General features: G+C 40.7%; 1 protein-coding gene across 2 annotated transcripts in view; it reads left to right on the forward strand.

Moving 5' to 3' along the window:
• The first annotated feature begins 370 nt into the window (after nucleotides 1-370).
• GNAI1 (G protein subunit alpha i1) overlaps nucleotides 371-24,336 on the forward strand; it is an 88,068-nt gene continuing 64,102 nt past the window's right edge. Inside the window, exons 1-2 of one of the 2 annotated variants that reach the window (XM_082846656.1) lie at nucleotides 371-481; nucleotides 576-744. In XM_082846656.1, the coding sequence (XP_082702782.1) occupies nucleotides 627-744 (118 nt within the window). In that variant the 5' untranslated portion in view covers nucleotides 371-481; nucleotides 576-626. Of the gene's footprint in view, nucleotides 745-24,336 lie in introns of both variants that reach the window. The other variant, XM_082846655.1, reaches the window with a different exon arrangement.

Consider the following 24,336-nt stretch of genomic DNA (forward strand, 5'->3'; position numbering starts at 1 on the left):
GGCAGGTCCGAACACATCCCTGGGTGTGAGTAAACGGGAAGAAATTATCACACTCCCGCGGAGGAATTAAGGTAGGGGACCTCGCCGCGACGTTCGGCCTTTCGGGGGCGCTCCCCAAGGGCGCGCGCGGTCGCCGGCCCTCTGGGGCTGTGGAGCGCCGGCGTCCGCGGCAGCGTGGGCGCGCGCACCCGTCCGAGAGGGGTAATGTCCGAGGGCTCGTGTTCGGGCGCGCGCTCTGGGAGTGGTCGCGGGGCGGCGGGAGGGGCGAGCAGGGGCGGGGCCGCGGCGGCGCGCGGACGCCGAGCAGCGCCGGGCTTCTGGAGGTTGCGGCGCGGCCACCAGCAGGAGGCCACCGGTGGCTGTACCCAGAGCCTGGAAACGCAAGACTTCGGGGCCGCGGAGGGAGGCGAGGCGCGGAGCCCGGCCGTAGGCAAGAGCTGCGCGGTGCTGCTAAGCTCCTTTGCAGACAGCGCTTCCCTAGGTCCGTTTCGGAAGTGGGTGGGGGTGGTGTGGCCGGCGTCGGGAGGAATTCGAACGCCGGCATCCAGGAAGAAAGAATTCACCTGTGTTTCAAGGCAGCGCGCCGGACTTGAAGGGAGCGGCGGCCAGCTCTCGCTCCTGGCACAATGGGCTGTACGCTGAGCGCCGAGGACAAGGCGGCGGTGGAGCGGAGTAAGATGATCGACCGGAACCTCCGCGAGGATGGCGAGAAGGCGGCGCGCGAGGTCAAGCTGCTGCTGCTCGGTAAGGGCGGCCGGGCCGGGTTGGCGGACGGGGGCCCCCAGCCGGCCTGGGGCCAGGGAGCCTGGCGGGTGTGCTGGGCGCGGGCTCCTCGGCACTGGGAAGCCCGGAGGGGACGTGCCAAAGCGGCGGAGGGCTCGTCTTGTAGCGCTTGAGGATGCTTTCGGAGCGTGAGCTTGTGCGGCGCGGCGCAGAGCCGAGGCGGGTGCCCCTCTCCCCGGTCCCCTTCCTCTCTGTTCCCTTGGCTGGGGGAAACTCGCCCGCGGCGGAGCAGGGGCTTCACTCGCGTGCCTCGGTGTGGATCCCGCCAGGAGCCGAGGAGCGGATCGCGAGGAGCCCCTTTTCTCTGAAGTTAGCTCAGCTTTGTGAAGATGAAAGGGCACTGGCTACAAGGAAGTAAAAGCACATCCCACCCTCCACCCCTCCCCCGCGCGAAAACCCTTTCTACAAGGTGTCGTATCGCGGTTGTGGTTTCCTCATGTCACGAGTGCCACGTTTTGTGAAATCAGTGCACCTTTTGCGGGGTCTCCGTAGGGTTGAATTGTGTTTTTCTGTTGAACTTCCTGTGGCGACTCAGTAAGTGTTGGGGGAGCACTGATTATATTTATCTTGCGTAAGGAAGTAGGCTATGCTGGACGCTGGATTTTTATTACGGTGGGGACATGGAAACCATCAAAGTTAGGTCACACTGGCTTCAAAAATGATACTCGAGCGGTGAAAACCGTTGTGAAAGGTGTGAGTGGGTCACATTGGACAACAGGATTCTCTTTTCTGCTGCCACGGCTTCAGATGAATGAGATTTGCCAGGTACACGCAAGGCTCTGATTTGTTCTTAGTATTGTAGTCCTGGTGAAACGCTCTGTGGAGGTCTTTTGCAGTTGTTTGAAGGGAGGGAACGTAAAAAGAGTGAGCCAGGATTTTGATTAAGGGATGCATTAGGAAAATACCCGCAGCTTAAGATTTGTTGATGTGTGAGTTAGGGTTTTCTTTTGTTTGCATCCCCGTACCCCCCAAACACACACCCTGTAGGCAGTGAAGTAGGTGAAAGATTTCTCAGAATCTCTGTTTGCACTGGCAGCGACTGCTTTTATTTTTGTAACAGTTACAATAAAACAAATACTATCGCACAAACCTGTTTTCGGTAAGCTTCTGTTTCATTGGTTTAATGACTGCAGGAAAAATGGTGGGTTTTTTCTCCATTACTAGTAGGCTTAGAAGCAGCAAACTTGGCATGACTAAAAGTAATAATGATCTGAGTCATTCTGCAAGTAACTGTGAAATAACTTTGCATTTTAAAGACCTGGTGGTTTTCTGCACCCCCGCGCCCCAACGTAAATCTTTCTCAGTTAATACTGTTTACTTAGGTTTTTACATTAATGAGAAATATTGTCTTTTGAGGAAGTCAGTGTATTTTAGCGTATTGAGCACAGAAGAGACACACCTTTGTATGGAAACGTGTAGGTCCTCCTCTTCCGAATTCAATGTGCTTGCGATAAAAATGGAAAAAAGGGTTGAAAAGTTCTTTTCCTGCAGTTTCTGCACTCCTGCTCTGTTATATTATTTCGGTGTGTTGTGTGACTCTGAGTTTGAGTCAGCCATCCACCATGTTCAAAGCATTGGAAAATGAGTCCTCTGGTGGTGTTTTATGCTTTACATAGATGTCTGTTAGAGAGAGATGGCCTAGGATCAAGGTCTGACAAGTTGGCTTTTGCTTATATTCAGAAGAGATCAGTGTTTCTCAACTTCAGCACTGTTGATGTTTTGGGTGGAATAATTCTTTGTTGTGCGGGCTGTCTTGTGCATTGTAGGATGTTAAGCAGAATCTTTGGCACCCACCTTTTAGATGCCAGGAGCAGCCCCCATCCACTCGTGACCCAGAAAAGTCTCCAGATATCCCCCAAACGTCCCCTGGGGGCAAAATTTAATCTTGACTGAGAATCACTGTTCTAGACTAACAATTAAATATACTTCAATGTGTAACATAGAACCCAAAGTTGCATCTCTACCACGAACTATAGTGCGAGCCGTGAGAAAGGTGTAGCAGAGTTGCGATTTTCTGAAGTTAGGGAATTTTTCTTTCTCCATACCAATAACATTAGAAAGCTTTCACAGTGATTTAAAAATCTTCAGGTAACTGAATTTCTTCAGCTCTCTTTTCTAGCTTTAGTCTCTTGCTGTTCCCTACGCCTTTTCTCTGTAGAAATTCCCATCACAGCATCCCTGTCTTGTTGGCCCAGCAGTCATCCTCTTTGTCTGTCTTACTCCCATTCTGCTCTACCCTTTTGCCCAGAGTTCCAGCATTCTAGTTCCTATAAACAGAATGTTGGCTTATTCTTGGAATGTTTGAAAACATTTTTCTTTTTCCTAGTTTGACTTTAGCAGTGGAGGGTTGACCTTTGGTTCCTTTTTGGGGGTTTAAAGTTATACGTGTAAGGAGCTCAGTGAAATCAGTCCATGTAAAACACGGCAACTGAATCAGTTGAAATGTGAAATGTAAAATGGTCTCTAGGTAACCTATAACCAATGTCAATTCTGTTTACATCAGATTTTCCTTCCTCTTCACTTATTTTTTTTTCTAATCAAATGATTTTTTTTCATTTAAGGTATACAGCACATTTAAGATGGTATAGTAAATAGTTCATTGTATTTCATTTTTCTTAAGGCATGTGTTGTCATTTTAGACATTGGGTTGAGAGATTCGGGTATAAGACACATACAAAGATTTGGGCACTGGATGTCTATTTTATACATATATGTGTATATATACTATATATGTAGATATATGTGTATATATATATTGTGTGTGTGTGTGTGTATATATATATATATATATTTTTTTTTTTTTTTAACTCAGAGATATTTCACTATCCTTATTAGGAGCAGTGAATTAGGCCTTAAAAAAAAAAAGAGGACCTAGTCTAATCCTTGACCTAAAGGAAATCAGGTCAGGGTTTGAGTGGTTCTAAAGATTTAGCTTTCAGGCTTTAGTATTAGACTAATAATCCTAAATAATGAAACTTATTTTAATAATTAAAGTTTTCTTTCCATTGTATATGGCTGATTGTCTCAAGAGAAAACATTTATTGTTATATCTTTGAGGATGTTACAACTTATCCTTTTAAGGGTATAGCATTAGGCCTAGGTGGTTGTTTCAGTGAGACTACATTGTACATATGGGTACTTATTAAATATCTTACGGTAATTTTCAAAGATATATGAGGGTAGGGTACATACAAGTAAAATTTTTATGAATTAATTGTTCTTAAATTATTTCACTCTGGAGTTTCTTTTTCTAGTTTTTGAAATTTATTTAATTAATTAATTTATTTATGGTTGCATTGGGTCTTCGTTGCTATGCGTGGGCTTTCTCTAGTTGCGGCAAACGGGGGCTACTCTGTCGTGGTGCACAGGCTTCTCACTGCAGGGCTTCTCGTTGCGGAGCTCGGGCTCTAGGTGTGCGGGCTTCAGTAGTTGTGGCAAGCGGGCTCAGTAGTTGTGGCATGCGGGCTCAGTAGTTATGGCTCACGGGCTTTAGACCACAGGCTCAGTAGTTGTGGTGCAGGGGCTTAGGTGCTCCGCGGCATATGGGATTTTCCCGGACCGGGGCTCGAACCCATGTCCCCTGCATTGGCAGGCGGATTCTTAACCACTGCGCCACCAGGGAAGTCCCTTCACTTTGAAGTTTTGCGCTTGTATTCTCCTTTACTCCTCCCATTATCCTTCCCTCCACCCATTATCCTTCCCTCCACTGAACTCATCCCCACAAACAAACAAATACAAATCCATACCCTTTATCTCTTTAACTTCTTAAAATGAGGTGAGGGACTGGATCTCTTCTGCTTGGTGAATATTTTTACATCGCTACCACCCTCCAGCTATTGGAGAAACTAAACCGTTCATGTTTTTGGCTTTCTTTAAACTTGCCCCGTGACTTCCCTAGTTGAGAAATTCTGGCATTGCAGAACTTTTGATTTTGCATTGCTTTAGCCGTTTCCTTAGAGTTGGCTCAGGACCTTAGATGTCAGAAAGCCCCTTTCCTTGAGTGAGTGAATGGATATGGTATTTCTACAGGGGTTATGTGCTTCTCTCTCGCTCACCTACTTTGTATTAGCAATTACTTTACTAGAAGCCACAGGTGGTGTTAACGTATGTTTTGAAAGTGCTGGTTTTTCTGTATCTTTTGTTTTTCCTTCTCACTTTCATAGTTCAAGTTCTCCTCTGCCTCTGGCAGCCTAGTTCCAGTAGACTTTCCTGCTTCTGGTCTTTGCCTCTAGCCTGCAGTAGGTATCATGCTAATGCCTTGCTCGGAAAACCATTCTTGACTTCTCCATTGACTGCAGCATAAAAACTTTCTCCTGGACCTGGCTTCCCTCTAGCCTCATACTCTTTTCCTCAGGGCACCGTTCTTCTCCAAACAGGAATAGTTGGCATATGGCGGAGCACATTTGCACTCTGGTTTCTAGTGTGAATTAGCTTTATGCCCCGCCTGCTTCCCGCACTAGCGTGAGACTACAGGGGCAGGATCTTTGTAGGTCATCGTAACAACCCTTTCCTCTTGTCATGAGCATATTTAGTTCTTAGTTATGTTAGCATCTTGTGTAGGATTAGGATTTACCTAGAATATAAACCTTATACTTTGCCATTTTCAGTATTGATGGGAATGTAAACAAAAAGGGAACAGTAAAAGTAAATGACAACCAAAGTAAGCGTGCGGTATCTAAAAGTAAGTTGTTTGGTTTAAGATTTTTTTTCATATTTATAAGAACTTTTCACAGTCGTTATATTTATTTGACAGGTTAGATAAATTCAAGAAAATGACAATGGCTATTCATTGGAGGAGGGTCTTCTATGTTGTTATAGTGTTATAGCGTAGTGTCAGTCCTTAAAATAATTTCTTTTGGTAAGGATAGATCTCAGGTTTTTTTACTCTTTATTTTTGGCCTCTTAGCTATAAAGAGCATGAATCTTGTTAACTTATCAATGATAGGAAATACAATACCTACATTATAGGATTTAGTCGAAGATGTTACTCAAACCTGAAAAAGATCACTGTAATTTTTAAGACAAAAATTGAGTATCCTACCACGATCTTAATTTGTATTTTCTTATGCATTTCTCTCTGCCTTGGAAAATTCAAGATACCACAGATTCACATGGGAGGACCTGATGTATCTGTCACATTTCTAGGACGCATAAATTTCTTGGTCACATGTTCTGGCACGCAGTTACCCAATGTCTGACTTCCCGGAGTGTGACATTGCTGAAGCTCAGATCCCGGATGGCATTTGAGTTGAATGAGCTAAGGTCAACTGCACCTAATCTTGGAGCGCTTAGGCTGCTTTCTGTCGTCATTTGTTAAATACTAATTAAAAACTTTAACAGAAATAGGGTTAAAAATCTTAACAGAAATGGGGCAAAAATAATTTAAAAACGAAATGTTCGTTACCATAACTTAGTGGCTTAAAACGATACACAATTTATTAACTTTACGTTTCTGCAGGTCAGAAGGTTACACCAAGCTAAAATCAAGGTGTCAGCCGGGCCGCTTTTCTTTTGCAGGTTGTAGAAGAGAATCCGTATATTTGCTTTTTCCAACCTCTGTCTAGAGCAGCGGTCCCCAACCTCTTTGGAACCAGGGACCGGTCTTGTGGAAGACAGTTTTTGCATGGGCGTTGCGGGGCGGCAGGGAGGTGATTCAGGCGGTAACGTGAGCTGTGGGGAGCGGCAGGTGGAGCTTCACTGGCTTGCCTGCCGCTCACCTCCTGCTGTGGCCGGGTTCCTGACAGGCCTCAGACCGCTCTCGGTCTGCGGCCTGGGGGTTGGGGACCCCTGGTCTGGAAGCTACCTGCTTTCATTGTCTCCTGGCCTCTTCATCTTCAAAGCTAGCAATGGCTAGTGGCGTCTTTCTCATGTAGCATTACTCTCCTGTCTCCCTCCTTCACTTCTAAGGGCCTTTGTCATTAAGTTGGGCACACCCAGATAATCCAGGATAACAGACTCATCTCAGGATCCTTATCTTAATCACATCCGCAAAGTTCCTTGGCCGTGTAGGATAACATGCTCACAGGTTCCAGGGACTGGGGGCATGGGCATCTTTGGGGGCTATTGTTCTGTCTACTTTAGTCTGCCCTCATGGAAAATGCACTTATCCTGTCCCAACATCTCCCAAAGTCTCATCCCCTTACAGCATCAACTCAACATCCAAAATCTCATCCAGATCTCAGAATCTAACTCTGGTATGGGTGAGATTCTCCATGTAATCCATACTGGGACCAAATTTCTTTCTCTCTGTGAACCTGTGAAGCTAGGAAACACATTACCTGCTCCTAGAATACAGTAGGAGGGCACAGTGATAGAGCCGGCATAGGATACCAGTTACAGTCATTCTCGTTCAGAAAGGGAGAAAGTGGAAAGAAAAAGGAGTGAGTATTCAGTCCTGTGCACTTTCCAAACTACTTTAGGTTTCAAGGCCTACGAATAGTCTTGGTGACGCTGCTTGAGTTTCTGGCCTCTGGACTCTGCCCTTCAAGTCATCCTTCCTTTTCAATCAAAGGTAGCACATGTTTGCAGCAGAGTAATGTTATCAGCCTGTTTCTTGCCTGTATGATGGTGATCTGACAGAATTCTTTCATTTTGTACCCTTTTTTTTTTGAGTTTTATTTTTTATACAGCAGGTTCTTATTAGTTATCTGTTTTATACATATTAGTGTATATATGTCTATCCCAATCTCCCAATTCATCACACCACCACCACCGCATTAGGTACTCTTTTAATTTATCTTTTCCTCTCCCATTTTACTATAACCGATAAGAAAAAATCAGGCCACGACTTCAACAGTTTGCTTGGAAATCTCCTTGTCTAAATATTCAGATTTATAGTTTACAAGTTCTGCTTTCCACATAACTGCAGGACATAATTCACTTATGCTTTGCCACAAAATAACAAGGATCCTCTTTCCTCTAGTTTCTAATAATATGTTCCTCCTTTCCATCCCAAGTCCTCACCAGCAGCACATGTAAAGTCCACATATCTACCAACAGTCTGTTCATGACCGTATTTAGTTTTCTCTGCCATGTTCCTCACTTTCTTTTGAGCTCTCACCAGGGGAGCCGTTAACATCTGTGTTTTTAACAGCGTGTCAAGGCAATCTAGGCTTTTTCTATCATGGTCCTCAAAATTCTTTCAGCTTCTACCCATTGCTTAATTCTAAAGCCATTTCCACATTTTTAGTGTTTGTTGTGGCAACACCCTACTTCCAGATACCCTCATTGATACCTCATGTATAAATTTAGGGAATGCATAACGATGGTACTTTTATATTCTTTGGTCCCTTATAATTTATGTGACTGTTATGGTAATAGCAAAACCACCAGTTTCTGGTGTTTCTTATTGAACTCATGGTATTTCACTTGAGGATTAGTGTGAACGAATAAGACTTTCCTTTGTTTGCCTCCTCTTCAGTGAAGTTTTTCCTGACCATCCAGTCTAAATTAGTCTTCTTTGCTCTCCCTTCCAAATTAGACCGTTTTGAAATCATCTTGTGCGTTTACTTTTTGATTGTCTGTTGCATCTCTCCATGGGGATTGGCTCGTCAGAGCACGAATCCTGTCCAACTTGTTTATCACCTAATGACGTGGCACGTACTAGTCTTTTCATAAATGGTAATTAAATGAGTGACTAATTAAATGATTAATTTCGAGTAATAGTCTTTTTTTATTTTTGTTTTTTTAAATTTATTTAATTTTTTATTGTTGGCTGCGTTGGGTCTTCGCTGCTATGCACAGGCTTTCTCTAGTTGCAGCGAGCGGGGGCTGCTCTTCATTGCAGTGCACGGGCTTCTCATGGCGGTGGCTTCTCTTGTTGCAGAGCACAGGCTCCAGGCACACGGGCCTCAGTAGTTGTGGCACGCAGGCTCAGTAGTTGTGGCTCGCAGGTTCTAGAGCACAGGCTCAGTAGTTGTGTCGCACGGGCTTAGTTGCTCCGCGGCATGTGGGATCTTCCCGGACCAGGGCTCTAACCCGTGTCCCCTGCATTGGCAGGCAGACTCTTAACCACTGTGCCACCAGGGAAGCCCCTTGAGTAATAGTCTTTTAAAGGGAAAAAGTTGCTACATTTTCCTTGGGCTTTGGGTAATTTTAGTAAATTTAGGCCCATTGTATCCCCATTTATATGTTTCTTAGCTTGCTACTTAGAGTAACTAAAGCCTACTACATTATTCCTAACAGAGTTCTATAAAATAAAATTAATTTGGAGGAACAAATTCTTGCTGCATGATCAGAAAAATATTTTGACTCGTGGTAAATTAAGTGGTGGAGTGAAACGTGATTTTTGTATTTGTATATTCTGAACACATTGTTTTTAACAGGATTGTTACATTGCTACTCCACATGTTATTTGAATGCTTTGTTGTTTTGAATGCTTTCTTAATAACAAGGCATTAAATATATTCTCACAACCATATCTGTCCTACAGGGTGATGCGATTATGTGTAACTCTGGCTTTCTGGAGTCAGCAGGGCACTCAGAAGCTCACCATGGTCTGTTTATGTCTTGCCTGTCCTTTTTTTTAAAAATAAATTTATTTATTTATATTTTTGGCTATGTTGGGTCTTTGTTGCTGCGCATGGGCTTTTCGAGTTGCAGCAAGCCGGGGCTACTGTTCGTTGTGGTATGTGGGCTTCTCATCGTGGTGGCTTCTCTTGTTGCGGAGCATGGGCTCTAGGCGTGCGGGCTTCAGTAGTTGTAGCACGTGGGCTTCAGTAGTTGCAGCGTGCAGGATAAGTAGTTCTGGTGCGCAGCCTCAGTAGTTGTGGCGCATGGGCCTAGTTGCTCCGCGGCACGTGGGATCTTCCCGGACCAGGGCTCGAACCCGTGTCCCCTGCATTGGCAGGCGGATTCTTAACCACTGCCCCACCAGGGAGGTCCTTGCCTGTCCTTGTGTGGTGAGACTTGTCATTGGTGGCATTTGTAAAGTGTCTTTCATGTTTTTGGTATCCAGTTATGTCTTAAGTTTACTAAATCCTTAGGAGAGTTTACAGACTACCTAGGGAAAGAAAATGTGTGCATAAAGATAACTCCTTGTAAGGGAAAATGGGGAAGAAGTGGTATAAACAGATACCCGGGGACATGAGCTGTAATATCGGAGTGTGCATTGTTGATCTTGTGGGATGAGGGTGTAGGTAGCATGCCTCTCAGAAATTAAGCAGTTAAGGATCTTTCCATTGCCATCATGTACTTCTCTCTCTCTTTTTTTTTTTTTGGCCGTGCCTCGCGGCATGCGGGATCTTAGCTCCCTGACCAGTGATCCAACCCGCACCTCCTGCAGTGGGAGCGCGGAGTCTTAACCACTGGACTGCCAGGGAAACCCCTTCGTGTATTTCTGAGCAGACTTTTGGATCCTGATTGGTTGTAAGCTCTGTATTATACAGAAACCTGCAATCTAGAGGAGACTTTGCCATCTATAGTTTAGTTTCCTTACTTTTCCCACGTATAAGGAACTTGGGCTGTAAAATGTTTTCCTTAAGACCTTGGGCAAGTTATCCAGTTCTTTAAGCGTCAGTTTTCTATAAATTCCAGATAATAAATGTACCTACCCTATAGGGCTGGGGACAAGGTAAGCTAATGTATCTACAGTACTTAGAGCAGTTGTACCTGGCACAAGTTTTTATTAAATATAAGCTGTTAATATAAATACTTTAGAGACTCTTTGCGATCAGCCCTCCCTCCCTGCCTCCTTGTGGGTAGATCCATTTATGGTCATAGACATTAAATCCTTTAGTTGGCTCTTCTTAGCAGAGGGTGTGCACATAGCAAAGATTTCAAGAAGTATAAAATCAATTGTAATTACTAGTTTCTGACCCCACCACAGCTTCCTTCTGGGGCTTGGATTTCTGTTAACAGACTCCCCACTGGGAATAGACCAGGTAAATATCTGTGCTAGGTTAAGAATTCTATAGAGCATGAATTTTGAGTAATTTGAAAACTTTACAAATGATTTAAAAGTAATTTCTCTCCATTTTATTACCCATTTTTAGAATAAATGCAGTAATTTCCTGCAAACTTTCCTTTTATCTTTCTTGAAAATAAAACACAGCTGTTGATATAAGTTACGAAACATTGAGTTGACTCAAATGAATGTGCCATTTATCAGGGGAGCTTATGATTATTTCCTACAAATTTTAAAACTTTTCTGAAACTCCTTGTACTGATAACTCAAAGAGATTACTAATAAAACTCCAGAATTACAATGAATTTACTTTTAAAAGAGAAGCAACATCTCTTGAAAAGTGGTCGTAACCTTGAAATAGAAACAAGCATTGAATCTGTGACAGTATTTATGCCTTTTAATAATTTTTCAGAAGAGTCACTTAAGGCTTAGCCTTGAATTACCTGGAATTCCTCTGTTTACCTTGCCTTTCTAAGGTACCCTCCAGATTCTTTTTTTTTTTCTGGTAATATACTTATCTAATGTACATTATATTTTTTCTTGTTTGGGCCTGTGCCTTTTATTTGATAGCGTTTCATGTATTTAAGAAGCATGCAACCTGTAAGGAAACCACATTTAAGATTAATATAATATGATAGGAGTTAGAAGAAAACTGCCTTCTGATCGGTAGTTCTGAAGCTAATCTTTTGAAGCATAACATATTTCTGTGCAGTTTGAAAACTGATCCACTTAGTTTTCACAAACTGAGCACGTCAGTGTCATCAGCAACCATGTCAAGACATGCCTGCAAGAGATGTGTTGTGACAGTACAAAGCGGCGATGCCGGTCAGTTGAGTTGCTGGAACTGATGAGAAGGTGCCCCCCCCAACTCTAGGCCAGCGCTCTGTACTCACCCCCACTCCTTCATCCCTTCTTACCCTCAGGACCTTCCCATCCTCCATGATTCTCTCTACCATCTTCACGCTTCTTTAAAGACTCCTGTGTCCTGCTCCGTAAGCATTCTCAAGACATGCCCAGCATTAAAAGCAATAAAATCCAGACAAAACTGTTCGTACCCTCCTTAAATAATTTTTCATCCCACATTTTGTCATCTAATCTTTTCAAAATATTAGGCTGCATTCCCATCTTTTTCACCTTCCATTCAGTCTTTAAACTGCTTTTTATTTTAAAGTTGTGGACTTTTCCAGTGGTACAGAAGTATTGGGAAATATCACAGACACTCATGGAACACACATCAATATATTTTTTTAAAGAGGTAGTATCTTGTGACTTTTCTCTCTCCACTGGAGTTTCTTTTATAATTAGTTTGGGCTTCTCATTCTAACTTCTCTCTCTCAACCTCTCTCCTCTCTCCTGCTTTTTATCTCCCTATTTTTTGTGTGCTACTTAGATATGTCCTAATTACCTTCTCTCTTCAGTAATCAACCAATGTGCCTTTTAACATAATTGAGTCTTTATTTTTAATGCTGACATTTTTATTTCTAGAAACTATTTCTAATCTTTTAAAAATAGTTTATTGTATTTTCTATCTTTTTTAAAAAGTAACTTTGATCAATACTACACTTACTTCATAATCTCTTTGCAAAAAATAGATTTTTTGAAAAAAAAAATCTTGCTGTTCAGCTACTTGTAGGGTCTTGACTGTATCTCATGGTAAGTAAATTGTATCCTCTTGTAATTTTTTTTGTGAGCATATATTAACCAACACGTGGCCTGTGTGAATCCCGGGCACCCTGGACTGGCTGCAGTTTTCCTTTCAGTCCTGTGGGTGGAGGGTGGAGGGCAGGTTTATTTCTCATTTACCTAACATGGTGTTCCAAAATTGAAGGCATCATCTCTCACCCACTTATTTGCACTTTCTCCTTCTTCCTGTTTTCTTCTTCTTAAGCTCCCAGCACCACCAGTCCTTGACTTCTTATTTGTCTTCACACCGCATTAGTCAAAATCTCCATTGACTTTATTTTCTAAATATTTTAGTTATTTCCCTGCCTTACTTCTTATCATCCAGCAGCACTGAACTTATTTATTCCTGTGCTGTTTTTTTGCCTCCCTCCACCCTTTGCTCACGTGGTCTCTGCTTAGGTTGAGAAGGGAGGCTCTTAGCCCCCTGAGTGCTCTGCTTTCTGCAGCCCCTCAAGCACGTTGCAGGTTCTGAGTTGCATCGATTCTGGGGCGGTGCCACGGTGCTGGGGGAGATGAGCTCAGGTGTTCTCTCGGCAGAACTGCACGTCTCCGCCAGGCTGCGTGGATGTGTTGCTGCCCAGGCGACTTTCTTCTCCCAGGATCCCAAATAGGCCCCTTTGCCTTTAGCCATCTCCTCATCCTCTCTCACGTACCATTCACCCCTGAAACTTTGGCCCAAAGAGGAGATCAGGATAGAGGTGACTCCCTGCCTCCTTTATCCCCATCTGCCTTCTGCAGTTTGCTCCTAGGCCACTGGGTCCCTTGTGGCTGCCAGGGTTACAGTCTTGCCATGTGACGTCTGGAGAGTACACCACTTGTGTTCATCCATTTGTATCTAGATGACACTAAGGTACTCTGTCTGCCTCTTTCCCCTTATTCATGTACATGCAAAAGATAAAAAAAAAAAAACACAGTGATTTTCAAAGTATCTCTCGCATTACATTCTCTCTTATCCTTTACATTCCTGCTCCGAAGTTGGTTTTTTCCACAGTTGTATGTTCTTGCTGCTCCATATGTGCTCACCTCGTTTTCCTAAAGCAGCTCTTCTTAAACTTTTTAATACACATAGAAATAAGTTGGCATCTTTTAAATGGGTTCTCATTCAGTAGGTCTGGGATGGGGCCTGAGTTTCTGCATTCCTCACAAGCTCAGAGGGGATGCCTTGGCTGCAGACCCACAGTCCAGTCCATACTTCGAGAAGCAAAGACCTAGAGGTGATCCTCCTGGATCTTTTCCATTTATCCATTTCGTAAGCACTTTTCAAGACTTACCCGGTCTTTGCCACATTCATGAAGCCTCCCATAACCTTATTAATAAAGTATTTAAAAAAGTGCCTTGCACGAAGTGAGCACTCATTATGTTTTATACATTCACATGTATGTACACACATATATAATGCCTACCCACTTAGTATTATATAGTCAACTTCTGATGTTAATCTGGAACCTTGTTTTTGTAGGTGCATTTTGAGAAAAAACTATTTGATGTTTTCTTGCACGGAAACATGCGCTTCCTGGAACATGCGCTTCCTGGAAAGTGATCAAAAACTGTAATTAGTGATAATGAATCTTCTGTGTATTTAGTAAGAATTTTTACAGTGGGTTGCTTCTTGTGATGATATGATTATTCAGGTCAGGGTGAATGTGACCTTATAATAATGTTTTTATGGACATTTTCATCTGGTAAAGTTCATGATGAAATTCCTTTGTTAGAAGTAAGTAAAAGACGGTTGCAAATTCGGAGCAAGTTTATAGCCATTGCTATCTGTATACAGTCTCAGCTCTCCTAATCTATATGCACATACAACACATTTTCCACTGCCCTTAAAAGGGAATTCTGATCTTAGAAAACTATCCGTCACATTAATATTTACTGACAGGGACCTACAAAATGTGATTAAATATAGCATGAATGTTCTATAACTTCTGCTTTCATCATAGTATCATTAGTTGGTTGGGCTTACTTTAAGTTAGCTATGACATCTGGTTCTTATGAAATGTGTAAATTCATTCAACAAATATTTATGGAATGCCAGCCCTATGGCCTGCATTTAGGTATCTGGGAATGGAAAAATCTTTGGGAAGAGGAAATTCATTAGAGAAAGTATTCTTTAAGCATTTTACTATTAGATAAAAACAATATGGTTATTTTGGCTTGTTTAGTTATAAGTTTAAGTATAAAACAATGGGTTCTGGGTTTCTTCCACTCTGCTGTTTGTCTTAGTAAGCCTTTGTGGTAGATCATTTTAACTTTGCTTCGGATGATTGCATTTTATACGTCAAGTTGAATTTTATTGCTTTTTGCCAAAAGCTATTAAAAAACTTTCAGAGCAGAGAATAAGTAATGAGCTCCCCAGTAACTTACACTGTGCACATAGTGATGCTTAGTATAATTTCAGAACAAACTTCCTGAAAAGTTATCAGTCAACAAATGTAGCCCATTGTAGTTTTAGCAGTCACATCTGAAATAGCTTAAGCTCTAATCTAAGAAGTATACGAAGAGTGATTCTGAAAAATATGAAACTCTGAACAGACGCTTCCTAGTGGCTACCTTTTGAGAGTCAGCTGAACTTAGGCTTTATAATTCACAGACTTGTGTAGATTTTGAATTTGTTTGGGGGGGGGGTGTGTGGATGTTTTTGTTCGTTGTGGACAAATGTTATTTTAAAAAACAGAAACATTAGAAAATTCAAAGATGATGAGTCTGTCAGATATGCAACTTATTTTTTCTGAATAAAGATAGCAAATGCCATGAGGAATTTTTAGAATGGATCCAAGTACATGGGGGAATAAGTTGAGAGTTGGACTTTAGTATTTTAAGAATCATATGGTATTCTAAAAAATAATTTGGTATAATGGTTTCATCTGGATTCTGAAAGTTAAGATTAGGTATTTAGATTTTATGACAGTTTTAATCGTTAAATATTATGTGGATAAGTTTGCAACCAAGAAAGTCACCTTATTTGATAGAACGTTTTGAGTACAAATATAGAGGTATAATTACTTGTCATGTGTTTCCCATATAAGTAGTCTGTGATTGAAGAAAAGTTGCTTTTTAGTAATGTATATGGCATTTACATTTGTTGCATTTTCACAGTTTAGTTTACTATAAAGTTTCTAAAACTTGATGTATATGTCTTAAATTGGAGCAGTCAGCCAGACCACTTGAGTTATTAAAAGTACTCTTTGAACGCATTTCTTCTGCTAATATTGGATTATATAATATAGATCCAAGATTGTTTCATACTTTAATGCAGTCTACCTTTACAGTTTCAGTATTGAGATTTTATAAAAGACACATCCTTCAACTTTCTTGGGCGTAAAACGTCCATAAGTTGTTTTTTTCTTCCTTCCTAGCTGTTTCTCTAATGTGATATTTAACGTTTATATATCATTCTCTTAAAAATAAATTGGCATCTGTGCTGATAGGTATAGTAAATATCTGACATGATAAGTGTGTGAAGAATACTTCTGTTTTTAGGTGGGGCTCTTTATGGGCTAGGGAGTGATACTCCTCAAACCAGCTCTTGCAAAGAAGGCATCATTATCGCAGAAGACTCAGAGGAAGCCCAAGGCTCAAACTCTTTAAAGCTGGTGTGTCAGGAACCAAGACTGGTGCCTTTGGTTCTGGAGCTGCATGACATTGCCTCAGTGACTTCCATCCAGCCTTTGGTTTCCTCATTCCTAGAGCTTTTAAGTTCAGCTCAAACCCCTCTCTGCCTCAAACCCTTAATTCGTTTTCCAAAATCAGACAAATCACCTGCCCATCTCAGCTTTTTCCCCAGGCTGTGGATTCATAGGTCTTTGGTAGGTGAATATTGGGCTACCTTTCGGTCAAGTGCTCACTCTTCTCTGGGCTAGGCAGCTGTGGTGTGAGAGTAGTGCAGGGTCATTGAGCCTGCTTCTCAGTAAAGCCAAGGAAAGGGCTGTCAGACTCTGTTTAAAAAAAAAAAAGCATGGTGTGTGCTTCCAGATCCTTTATATGTGCACTTTGGACATTTGGGAAAATAAACCTTTGAGTAAGTTTCTTTGGACATTTGGGAAAATAAACCTTTGAGTAAGTTTCTTCTCTTGGTGCACTTTTTAATTTAATTAATTAATTGGCTGCATTGGGTCTTCGTTGCTGTGTGCAGGCTTTGTCTAGTTGCGGTGAGCGGGGGCTGCTCTCTGTTGCAGTGTGTGGGCTTCTCATTGCGGTGGCTTCTTGTGATGCAGAGCACGGGCTCTAGGGCTTGCGGGCTTCAGTAATTGTGGCGTGTGGGCTCAGTAGTTGTAATTCCTTCCTACCTGGACTTCCTACTCACACACTTTCTGCCCTTCATCTAAATGAATCCTCGTGAGTGACAGCTTTCATCTTATCAGTAACTGCTCAGAAGTCTTCAGTAGTTGTGATTACTGACAGAATATCCCCCCGTTTATTACTTTGGTAATCAAGAGCCTCTGAGGTTTGGCTTCCACCCTGCCTTTCCATATTTCCCACGATGATCCCTTGCCAGTCTCTGAGCACTTCACATACTTTCCCATGTTGATACCCTTCCTCATGCTGTTTCTCTTTCTAGGAATACCCTTCCATCCTTACCTATTTCCAGTCCTGCCCATGTATGTTCATGAGTAGAGTTTGGGACAACTTTCTTCAAAATTGAGTAATATCTGGATCCTTAACAAAGAGGAAACAATTCTTATAGATTTCTAATATTCCTAATAATATTCCTAATTCTATATTCCTATAGATTCCTAACAATTCTTATAGATTCCTGATTTAAATGTATTGCAGTATCACTTAAATATATACAATTGTGCAAACATGTAATTAGGTGTAAAAAATCATGTTTCTTAAGCAACCACAAAGCAACTCTTAAGCAACCACAAAGCCAAAAGACTTACAAACAAAACCAGGTATACGATTGTCATTAACATTATTTGTTCTGTGCTGGTTGTGGTATGAGTCAGGTATATATTGCCTTTGCATTTGGCATACCTATGCTACCGGATGCCACAAAATGTCCCAATTCTCTCCTCCCCCTTCTGTAATTGAATTATTGGAAAACCCTCATTTCTGTGGTTCTCCCACCTTCATTGGTATAAATGCTTTGCTGAGGCATCATCTGTGATATCATGAATCATAAGGCTCCATAGTGTTCCCACCAAGTGGCCTAATTTTGTATGTGAAAAAAAGTATATCTAGACTTAAATCCAGGTATCACCAATAAATATTAAATTAGCTACTATCTGCTATGGGCTCTGTCAAGTGTTTGGATCCGTACACACATCAGACGTGGATCCTGCCCTCAAGGAGTTTAGTGGTAATATAAAGCAAAAGGAAACATTATTTATAGGAGGAATAAATGCTGGGTATTTGAACATATATAAGGAGACACCTGGATTTCAAATTCAGAGCTGTTCATTTAATAGCCCTTAAGCTGTTAAAGGATACAAGCAAAAATATTAGGTCAATGTGTTGATTTTGAGTTGATTTCTCTACTTTCATATTTATGTTCTTCATTCTCCTTTCATTGCCTCTCTTCATTTCTTTTTCATAGACCTGTTTCCTTCAGTTTTCTAGAACTAAGGAAGGTAATTTTAACCTCATGTTACAAAGTAGGAAATTGAGGCTTATACTCGTATGTAATCTGCCCAAGGATATACAGCTAGCAAGTAGCCAGGCTGGGTCTTGGATATCTCTTGATCACATTCCAGGTTCTTAACACTCTTCATATACTGCCTGTCAGTACTTTCTTAGCTTAGATCTAAAGTAAACTACTGTTCTGTTATTTCATGTGGGTTTTTGCATTTGTGAAATTAAAGGGTACATTAGGGGGACAGGGCTTGGTAAAGAGCAGACATTTAGTAAATGTTGGTTGAATAAATTAACAGTTATGTCTTACGTTGAAAGAATTAATAACTATAATTTAAAACACCAATATTAACTGATATGCAAAATGAGATGTTTTAGCTAGATATTTGTTAAGGGGAGACTAAATCATATATGTTCATTAAAATAGTGTCAATGTTGAGTATGAGAAACCAACCTCTGGATCTAATCTCGGGTTAGTGTAGATTCAGTCTCATCTCTTCCATCTCCAAATCTAGAGCCGCAGTATTTCAAATGAAAAATTAAATTTATTATTTTTAAAAAAACTGATAAAACTAAATATCCTGAATCTTTGAAGAAGGAGTTAATTATACTTACTATACCATATTTACTAATTTTACTATACCATAGAAAAATTATGGGCTATTTTATTTTAGAACGACTTTTTTCTACATCAGTGACTTTCCCATTAACCAAGGTAACTAAAATACTTAATTTTTAAGAATATGCCACAATGTAAAAATACCCGTCTCATTGACACAGTGGCCCCTGCTTGATAATGATGGAGACTCTAAGAGGGCAGATTGAATAATCAAGCCTGTCATGTCTAATGTACACCTCAAGAAGAATCAAAGTATTCATTTTAACTTTGAGTTCCTTTTTTCTTTGATATAGGCATAATACACAGTTTTACATTTTTAGTTTAAGGTTTTGGTTATAAAATGTATATCTTAAAAATTGGTAAGCGTAGTTCATGCTTGTATTTTTCTAACTTTGTAAGTATATTTGAACACTGGTATGTTTAATTATCAAATGGGAATTAAAACCATTTCCATTTCTGCCGGTTAACCAGGAATAACCTGGTTATTTTTGCTCTGGTTCTGTACAAGAAAAACAGTGAGATGATTAGTAAGTCAGAGGTTCTAGGGCTAGGATGCTTGTTCCCTCCAGAATGCTAAAATCCTGTAAATATATAAAGGAGTGTTTCTGGTGAGCTTATTTTGAGGGGTCCTATTAGTTAATGGCCTTAACATTCTGAAATATGGCCCTAGATACTTTACTCCAGAAACCATCAAAAAAAGAGGTACATCCTTTGTTCCATGGTCGAGGAGAGGAAAAAATTTTTAATGAGTTGAAAGTAATACATTTTCTTCCCCTCGCATTTAGAAGATTGTCTAGTTTTCTTACTCTCAATCTTTTGTGACTTCTATTTTGTTTCCTTTAGTATAATTCCTAGAAATATTTCAAGGAGCCAATTTACAAAGTCTCTGTGGAAATCAGGTTTATATACTCAACTGATTTGATTTTTTAAGGAAAAATGGTGAGGTATACCTTTATTTTAATTGTTATTTTTATGGTTATAATGGCTTGTGTTTGCGTTCTGGGTTGTAAATGTTTTGTTAAGGTTATACTTTAAAGCCTCTATGCAAATACGGTGAATTTTGTATTTGGTGCAGTTATGGTAAACTAGGATTGCATTCTGTGCACGGGGGTTTGAGAAATAAAGCCCTAATCTTCCCCAAATTCTGGGGAGTTTGCCCTGGAAAGAAGGGCAGGGATGGGGTGACAGAACCTGATTCTGTGAACTCTTGTATGCATTAATTTCCAGACTGAAGTTATCTGAGCTTTCATTTTTTATTTGGGTACTTCTTAGATAAATAATCTTGTACCATAATTTATATTCTTTACCAGAGTAACTTTATATAGGTTCATGGTTGACAAATAATATATTTCAGTTATATCATTAAGGTTGTTTTCTTTGTTATAATAAAGCAAATGATGGGTACATTTTATATTTAAGAGAAAACTATAAAATATCTCTTGAAAATGATGTTTTTTCCAAGTTGCAAGAACTTGGAAAGATTTCGATTATTGTAACTACAGCTTTGGCCTCAGCAATAGCTTTCTGGCCTGTGTTCCAGAATTATACGTGGAGTCTAATTGTGAAAGACTTGGACTTATTTATTAGGTTACAGATACAATATTTTTTAAAGTAGATTATTTTTTATAAAATATTGTTTCATCTTTAATGCGATGTACTGCTACAGAAGAAATACCTATTACAGTTATGGGGAAAATAAAATAATGTGCTGGTTATTCTTTATTCAGTTTTAGCCAGTTTTTGAATTCATTTTTAAGTGGATTGCCTCTGAATGTTGTATTTGTAACTAAAGTGCAGAGATTTTCCAGAATTATTGATTGAATAAGTGGGATTATCCAACTTTTGAATTTTTGAGCTTTTCTTGGTAAAAGGAAAAGTTTAATGTTTGTTTGTTTGTTTTTCCGGTACGCGAGCCTCTCAGTGTTGTGGCCTCTCCCCTTGCGGAGCACAGGCTCCGGACACGCAAGCTCAGCGGCCATGGCTGACGGGCCCAGCCGCTCCGCGGCATGTGGGATCCTCCCGGACCAGGGCATGAACCCTTGTCCCCTGCATCGGCAGGCGGACTCTCAACCACTGCGCCACCAGGGAAGCCCAAGTTTAATGTTTTTAATAGAATTTCCTTAACATGAATAAGGATAAAGCATTCCGAGAGTTGATATTAATCAAGAACATGAATTGTTTTGTTTTTGAATATCTTAATCATAATTGAATTGCTTTTTACTGCATAAAAAAGGAAACAAAATTTTCTTTGCTAGTATTATAAATTTAAAATAATTTCTAATTCTGTATTTCTATCAGACAATACATGTATAAAGCATAAAAATGATTTTTTTGGGGGGGGGGTGTGTGCCAGGTCTATAGTAGTTAAAGATTTTAGTGATTTCAGAATTTGGTTGTTGGGGTGGTTTTTTTTGGGGGGGGTTGTTTTTGTTCTGAATCATACGATTTCATCAAGGTTAAACAAAAACTCGTATGTGCTTACCTTCCTTAAATGTATTTTATGTAGTCTAGTTTTCAAGACTTTGCACTCTTAGTCATTAAGGTGTCAAAGACAGCGAGTAGGCTGGTGTCTTTATTATTAAAGATCAGTGATTATAATTGAGGTTTTGAAATTTTAAGTAGCAGTGGCATTCCAGAAAGAATGATAACAGAGTTATTCAGCTAGATGTTTAAGAGAACAATCCAGTGTGTCACTGAGCAGACTATTAGAAAGCGAATGTACATATGAGCAGGCACGTTTGCCTCTTTTCCCGGTGACATTAAAATCAGAGCTGTTGGAGAGCAGTCTTTAGTTGTCGAGGATGCCATGCTCCTTTGCATAATTCTCCCAAACACTTTCCCTCTGTCTTAAATAAATATGCTGTATCGGTAAGCACTCACTGTGGGCTTATCATGTGCCATGCATACTGTTGGCAGAAGTGAAAGAAAACAAGGGAAGAGAAGGCTCTTGTACCCTGTATCTAGTGGTAAGAGATTTAGATATCCTTCTAGGTGAAACAGACCCCCAGGTATAAGTATAGGTATTCTAAAGAAGGGCTTTTGAGTACTGAAATGACATCATTTCCTTCAAATTCCAGGACTCTTAATGAGGTGTTTGCATGCTTAATCAGTATACTAATGTTTAACAAGGCTTCTAGATATGTAATTAAACTTTTCCTTTCCTAAGAGTGACATCAAATAAAAAGTCACAGTGCAAGTGGCAAAACACTGTATTCTCAGTATGCACCAAGCTACTCTTGCCAGCCTCAGGAAATCCATCCCTTTTCAATTCCTCCAGGTCCGTCCTGAGATTTGTTAGGGAGAACCAAATCTGCTGTGTCTTTGCTCTTGGCTTCCACGTGAACTCTGTTGTTGCCCAGCCCTTTTGCTGTGGCTCACGGTGGTGATGTCGTCTAAATATCTGCTGAGGTCAGAGGCAGCCTAGCTTTTGCCACTGCTTACTGGCCACTCAGACGTGCTGGTACTGTCGGTGCCCAGGCTTGAGTTTGCTTTGTCTGTCTCAAGATCTCTCCAAGTCTCTTGTGATGTTTCCCGTGTCAAGTTGAGAGTACTGTCCTGGGCCACAGCTGCTGGCACAGGTTCTGGAGCCTTGTGCTCTCACATGCCCACAGAGACTTCTGTGAAGGAGTTCTGTTTAAGTTTTACTTGCTTGTTTACTGCAGTGCCCTTGTGCCCTATTCAGGCCCAAGTTCAGATGGGCTTGGCTGTGTGACATCACGCTAAGAACCATAGCTCTGAGGCTCCATAGTTCTTTGTTTTTCAGCAAACTGGTTTTTTTTTGTTTGTTTGTTTTTTTCTTTGCGGTACGCGGGCCTCTCACTGTTGTGGCCTCTCCCACTGTGGAGCACAGGCTCTGGACGCGCAGGCTCAGTGGCCATGGCTCACGGGCCCAGCCGCTCCACGGCATGTGGGATCTTCCCGGACCGGGGCACGAACCCGCGTCCCCCGCATCAACAGGCGGGCTCTCAACCACTGCGCCACCAGGGAAGCCCCAGCAAACTGTTTTAACATTTTGAATTATGCTTTGTTTCCTGTTTGGGTGGCTGAGGATCTTCAACTGTGATTGTCTCCAGGTCGATTTTCTCCATTTCACTTTTCTGTGCTAAAAGATCCTAGTTTTCAAGCAAGCAGAATTCAGCTTGAATCTCGACTTCAAGACTTTCACTGGTGGGATGAGCATGACACATTTCTACATTTCTGGGGAACATAATCTCCTCATCTGTGAAATTGTAAGAAAATATCTGTCTCACAGGGTTTGTTGTGAGGATTAGGTATGCGTCAAGTGCTCTGCACACGCTGGATGCTTATTACGTGATAGCTAATGTTGACCTTCCTGAGTTGGTTGGATTGCTCATTAATCATCAGTAAATAAATGAATTCCTCCTGTTACTTTGCTTCATAGATCTGAGCTTAGAGGCGGCTCTACTGCAAATCAGTTCCCTGCAGCTTCTCTGGAAAATGACTGCTCCTTGTTTAAATGATCCCACCAACCACCCCAGAAGTGTCTTTTACATATAATGTATTGGTAGCTCACTGCAGACAATTTTCCTTTCAAATGTGGCGGGAAACATTAGAACTGTTTGCACATGATGTGAGCATGTGACACTCAGCAGAGTCTAGATTAAAACGCAGCAGCTCACAGAGCCCAGCTTCTCTGTAGTTCTCTAGACCTCAGTTTGGTTATTTTAAAAAATAGGATGAATGAACCAGGTGATCTTTGAAGAACTTTTCCATGCTAAAAAAAAAATAAAAATTTGTTATTCTGTAAGACAAGATCTACTTTGCTCAACTTTGTATTTTAGGCAGGTGGCTTGCACGTAAGTAAGATGTATTCTGGTGTTCCCAGCCTGGAATAAGGAAGTATCCAGGAGAAACCTAATACCAGTGAGAGTTTGGAAATTGATCCAACAGCATCCGACCCCTTTTGGTTGTTGCCTTTGAAGGTTTTCATTAAATTTAAAAAATGGATAGTACTTATGATATCCATTTGCAAATCAGACTTCATTTCAAGTTCTTTGCCAGTGTATTATCTGGAGTGATTTTACCAGTTAAAGAAGAATATTACCTTGAATTGTTATAGCATATTCTCGAGAGCAATGTGAAAATCTATTAAAGGGGATATTTTGATAAAATAATTTGAGTATTTTCTAAGGAAGACAGGAAGTATATTTTTTATATTCCTTACATTTAGTAATACTGTTTTTCAGAAAAGAAAATGTTTTGATAGCTAACATCATAGTTGATATTGTATAGTATATCTTGGAACAGTTTTCTGAATTTCCATAAATCAAGTAAAATGGTTTCTCAGTTAATTACCTCTAAGAAGTGCTGAGTTAGAGTTAACAGACTTTAAAATGTAGGACACTTCTGAGTCTTTAATATGCTAATGTGCATTGTGTATATCCTCAAAAAGTAGGTATAGTACGCACTTTGTACTATACAGCCTGGTTATCACAGAACACCTACGGGCATTCTTCATAATATTAGTGTTCCAAGGATATAGTTTGTGAGAAGCTCAGTCATGTAGTTCTTAGCAGTTTATAAAAGTACTGTTGCATTATTGCCTCCTTTGATTTTCACAGCCCTGTTAGGTATTGTTTTACTAGTCAGGTACATGAATGTTGGAGAAACTGTGGCTGTGTTATAAAGGCATGTATTTACTTAGCTGGAGATTTATGTTGAGAAGGAAATTTGATCTTAAATCAGCAGTAGCGTGTTGTTTTGAGAAGTATTTTAGCAGTTAATTGAGTACAGCTTTGGTGATTAAAAAGAA

Source organism: Leucopleurus acutus, assembly GCF_964270905.1.
Source record: "Leucopleurus acutus genome assembly, chromosome: 9".
NCBI classification, from domain to species: domain Eukaryota; kingdom Metazoa; phylum Chordata; class Mammalia; order Artiodactyla; family Delphinidae; genus Leucopleurus; species Leucopleurus acutus.